The sequence below is a fragment of the Babylonia areolata genome, chromosome 24 (assembly GCF_041734735.1).
Source record: "Babylonia areolata isolate BAREFJ2019XMU chromosome 24, ASM4173473v1, whole genome shotgun sequence".
Lineage (NCBI taxonomy): Eukaryota > Metazoa > Mollusca > Gastropoda > Neogastropoda > Buccinidae > Babylonia > Babylonia areolata.
The window spans coordinates 32,161,621-32,166,620 of record NC_134899.1 but is presented as its reverse complement, the minus strand read 5'-3'; the positions used below and the strand labels follow the sequence as shown (position 1 = coordinate 32,166,620).

Genomic DNA, 5,000 nt, shown 5'->3' with positions numbered 1-5,000 from the left:
AGCTTTCTGGGTCTCCTTCAAAGTTGGAATGGCATCCAACGACTCACTGACTGACACCTGGGGGAGTCAGTCAATGGCTTCATCATTGAGGAAGACTGATGACTTGCGCGATGACTTTGTTTATAGTGAGGAGGAGTTGCGCACCGTCGACCTCACTCTCTTGTCCGAGACCGTCTGTACCCAGTGGCAAGACGAGGTCAAGACGACTGGAGATGGAAACCGATGCAGTGGATGACCAGGATGTCCTATGTGCCTCATCCTGCCCTCAGCACTCCACAGTGCTCTGCTTCAACCACCTTCCTCTCCGTTGAACAATGAAGGTTTCTTCCGCAGAGTCCGTCGGATCCAGTCTTCACATGCTTGGATAAACAAACCCTAACTCACCGAGGGTTTGAGACCCGTCGGCTACCCTCACCTAGTTTAGCCAGCCTGTCAAAGCCGTTGCCCGGGGGATGGGCGCTGCCACATGCTAGCAGATTCTAGGACCCATAGGTGAGAGCTGGGTGCCAGTGGGGACCAATAGAGGACTAACCACTCCCGGAAGAGCGTGACAACCCCCCCCCCCCCGAGGTACTACCCCTCCCGTGCACCCCCTAACCCCCGCAAGTGAGTAGTGTCACTACCAATCACTTGCTGACATAGAGGGCTGGGGCACGGCAAGTGAGTAGTGTCACGTGACGTGCCCCCCGCCCTCTACGTCAGCAAGTGATTGGTAGTGTCACGTGACGTCCGCCTCACGTCAACAAGCAAGTGAGTAATGTCACGTTACCCCCCCCCCCCCCCCCAACCCCCCCAGGATGTGTCAGGATGTAGAGAAGAAAAAAAAAAAAGGGGGGGGGGGGGTATTTGGAGGGAAAAGGTGGGGGTAAATTTTGTAGCTTTGCTATCTCTTGGTCTCAATCTGTCTGTCAGTTCTTTTCTGTCTGACTGCCAGTCTGTTTGTTTGTCTGTCTGCCCCCCCCCCCCCCCCATCTCTCTGTGTGTCTATCTCTGTATCTCTGTCTGTCTGTCTCTCTCTCTCTCTCTCTGGCTGTCTTGCTAGGCTTTGGACTGAATGCCAACAAAAGATGGTTCGATACAGACGTGGCAGCAACAACTCCTTGTCCAATGTGTGGCGACATCCCGGAAGATGAAAAACAGTTCCTATTGAATTACAAATGATACGAAGAATTGCGAAAAAAACAACAACAAAACCCAACAACACCTGTATTCTATTCAATAAAGCAATAGCACATAGAAAAGCTCTACCCAGCATATTGAGGGCGGAAAATTAAGTTATGATCCTGGTACTTGCTGAAATGAGTCTCTGAGGCATTAGATATACGGAGAAAGATTAAAATAGTTCCAAATATTCGTTGGTCAACTAAGAATTATTGCGGGTATTCATAAGAAAAAAACAACAACAACAAAAAGTAGGTGTAATGTCTGGATGATCAAATCGTTTATGTTTTATATGATGTACGTTTTTCTTACACGCTAAAACATTTCTCATATTTGGTGTTTCGTTTTTCCTTGTTTTCCTTGTATTGTTCAAACTTTATAAAGGCTAAAAAAGGCACTGTACCCCCTTCTATGCCACATGCACTTTTAAGCCAGTGACTGTATGTGTCAGTGTATTAAAGTATCCCTCCCCTCCCTCCCTCTGTCCCCCTTGTCTGTCTGTCTCGCTCGCTCGCTCTCCGTTTCTATCTTTCTGTCCTTTTAGTTTGTCTGTCTGACCCCCCATCCCCTCCCCTTTCTCTTTCTTTCTCTCTCTCTCGGTAATATATTTTTGTTGTTGGCCACTCTCAGTCACGTTTCATTGGTATTCTGTCATCTGTCTCTCTCGCTGTCCCCTGCAGGTTCAGTCCCTATGAATGGCGGAACAGAAGTTACCGGTATGACCGTGTGGTAAGGTACGACTTCAACCTGGGCAACTCCTTCTGGTTCTCCATGGGCGCCCTCATGCTGCAGGGCAGTGAGCACTGTCCCAGGTATGTCAGCTGTTCTGGGCACGTAGCCTGTCATACAATGTTGATCAAAGAGTTTTCTTTTTTCTGTCCACATGTATGTATTGTGCGAGGTGTGTAAGGTACCCTGGGTATATCACCTATCGTATACTGACTTAGCAGCTACAATTAGTTTGGACATTAGTGCATTGTTCGAGGTGTGCCAGCTACCCTGGGTATGTCGCCTATCGTATACTGACTTAGCAGCTACAATTATTTGTACATGTGTCAGCTACCCTGGGTATGTCGCCTATCGTATACTGACTTAGCAGCTACAATTATTTGTACATGAGTGCATTGTTCGAGGTGTGTAAGCTACCCTGGGTATGTCGCCTATCGTATACTGACTTAGCAGCTACAATTATTTGTACATTGTTCGAGGTGTCAGCTACCCTGGGTATGTCGCCTATCGTATACTGACTTAGCAGCTACAATCATTTGTACATGTGTCAGCTACCCTGGGTATGTCGCCTATCGTATACTGACTTAGCAGCTACAATTATTTGTACATGTGTCAGCTACCCTGGGTATGTCGCCTATCGTATACTGACTTAGCAGCTACAATTATTTGTACATGTGTCAGCTACCCTGGGTATGTCGCCTATCGTATACTGACTTAGCAGCTACAATTATTTGTACATGTGTAAGCTACCCTGGGTATGTCGCCTATCGTATACTGACTTAGGAGCTCTGATAGTTTACACGTGTGCATTGTTCAGTCAGTGTGGTAAACTGTCCTGTGTATGTCGCCTGCCGAAAAATATTGATTTAGGAGCTCTAATGTTTGCACATGTGTGTATTATTCGAGGTTTGTAAACTAGCATATGATATTCCTTTTGGAGCTCTTTTTTGCACATTCAGCATTGTCCAAGGTGTGTAATCTGTCCTGGGTATGCAGCCTGCTCTGAATTGCTTTTTAATTTAGCACATTTGTGCATTGTTCAGGGTGTGTAAACTACCCTAGGCATATAGCCTTCCCTATGATATTGCTATATGAGATTTAATGTTTTGCACATAAAAACAATGTCCAAAGTATGGAATCTGTCCTGGGTGCGCAGCCTGCTCTAAACTGAATAATGAGCTCTAATGTTTGCTCATGTGAGCATTGTCCAATATATGTAATCTGTCCTGGGTATGCAGCTTGCCTGCTCTAAACTGTTTTGGAAGCTCTAATATTTGCTCATGCGAGCATTGCCCAAAGTATGGAATATGTCCTACTCTACATTGCCTTAGGACTCTTATGCTGCACGTGTGAGCATTGCCCCATGTGTGGAAACTATCATGGATATGTACCCTACCGCATATTGCCTTAGCAGCTCTAATGTTTGTATATGTGAGCACTGTGCAAGGTATGTAAATTATCCTGGGTGTGTAGCCTGCCTACAGTGCTGACATGTGCAAAATGTACAGCTCCTGTAGCACTGACCGAGGTGTGCAAACTATCTTGGTTATGTAGCCTGTCGTATACAACCATATGAGCTCAAATGTTTGTACATGTGAACATTGTCCAAGGTATGTAAACTATCCTGGATATGTAGTATGCCCCATATTGCTATAGGAGCTCTTTCCTTTCCTTTTTTTTTTTTTTTTTGCAAATGTGAGATTTATCCGAGGTGTCTAAACTACCCTGGGTATGTAGCCTAACGTATGTTTCCTCCGTAACCCCAATTTTTGCACATATGAGCATTGTCCGAGGTATGTAAAGTATCCTGTGAATGTAGCCTACCGTATGATGCCTTAGGAGCTACACAGTGTCCTAGATACGTAGTGTACACTGCCCAAGGTATGCGATTTTAAATAGTCATCGTGCTCTCATTGATGCGGCCTAGGTATGTAACATAATTCACCCACGATTAATCTCATATATGCTGCTAGTCCAAGTGAGCACTGCCCTGGGTATGACTGGCACCTAAGCAGTGCCCAGGCGCGACACACACAAACTGACCCCGATAATGCCATTGATGGTGCAGGGCATTAAGCATGGTTTTAGGCACGGAGGGTACAAAATGTCCTCGATACTCTGGTTCATGCTACGAGGTTATGAACATTGTCCTGGGTATGTAGCGTACATGTGAACATTGTCCAAGTTATGTAAACTATCCTGGATATGTTGTATGCCCCATATTGCTATAGGAGCTCTTTCCTTTTTTTTTTCTTTCTTTTTTTTTTTTTTTTTTTTTTTGCAAATGTGAGATTTATCCGAGGTGTCTTAACTGTCATGTGGATGCTTACCTGTGAGCATTGTGCTGGATTGCTACAGGTAGGTTGCCATATGTCTCATTTGTGCCACAAAGCTGTGAATTTTTTACCTGACATGAGCAGCGCCAAATGTCCCTTGTATTTTGCAATTTATGTGCAAGGCACTAAGCTGTGTCCGAAAATGACGGACAGTCGGAGGAGACACCGCTGACACCGTTCTCACTGAGGCCTACAAAAGTACATACTGTGCCATCACCCAGACATGACTGATTTAGCCCTTCAACCCCACACCCCCACCCCACCCCACCCCTCACCCACCCACCTCCCTCTGTGACTGTCTGCCTTAGTCTAGTCTGTGACAGCCATGCTGATCGGGAGAGAGAGAAAAGAAAAAAGAAAGAGAGACAGACAGACAGACAGACAGACAGAGTGAGAGGGGTGGAGGAGGGTGGAGGAACCGTGTCACCTATGCTACAGAGATGACAAAAGCTAGAAACACGTACTTGAACAGGAAGCGAGAGAGAGCGAGAGAGAGAGGAGAGTGAAAAAAGAAAAGTGCGGGGGAACCGTCACCTATTTATCAGAGAAAAAGGGCAAAAGCTGAAAACACGTATGCAGAAAAAGAGAGCGTGAGAGAAATAGAGAGAGAGAGAGAGAGAGGGGGGGGGGGGCGGAGGGGGTGCAGATGGTGGGTTGGGGTGTCATCTATTTATCAGAAAAAAGGTCAAAAGCTGAAAACACGAATGCAATAAAAGAGAGCGTGAGAGAAAGAGAGAGGAGGGGGTGCAGATGGTGGGTTGGGGTGTCACCTAG

At 46.1% G+C, this 5,000-nt stretch overlaps 1 protein-coding gene across 1 annotated transcript in view; it reads left to right on the top strand.

Annotated features, from left to right (window-relative positions):
* The window catches only part of LOC143298607 (glutamate receptor 2-like), a 38,957-nt gene that overhangs the window by 15,404 nt on the left and 18,553 nt on the right, over positions 1 to 5,000 (top strand). The window contains exon 4 of the mRNA XM_076611488.1: positions 1,842 to 1,973. Within this exon, the coding sequence (XP_076467603.1) occupies positions 1,842 to 1,973 (132 nt within the window). The remainder of the gene's footprint in view (positions 1 to 1,841; positions 1,974 to 5,000) is intronic.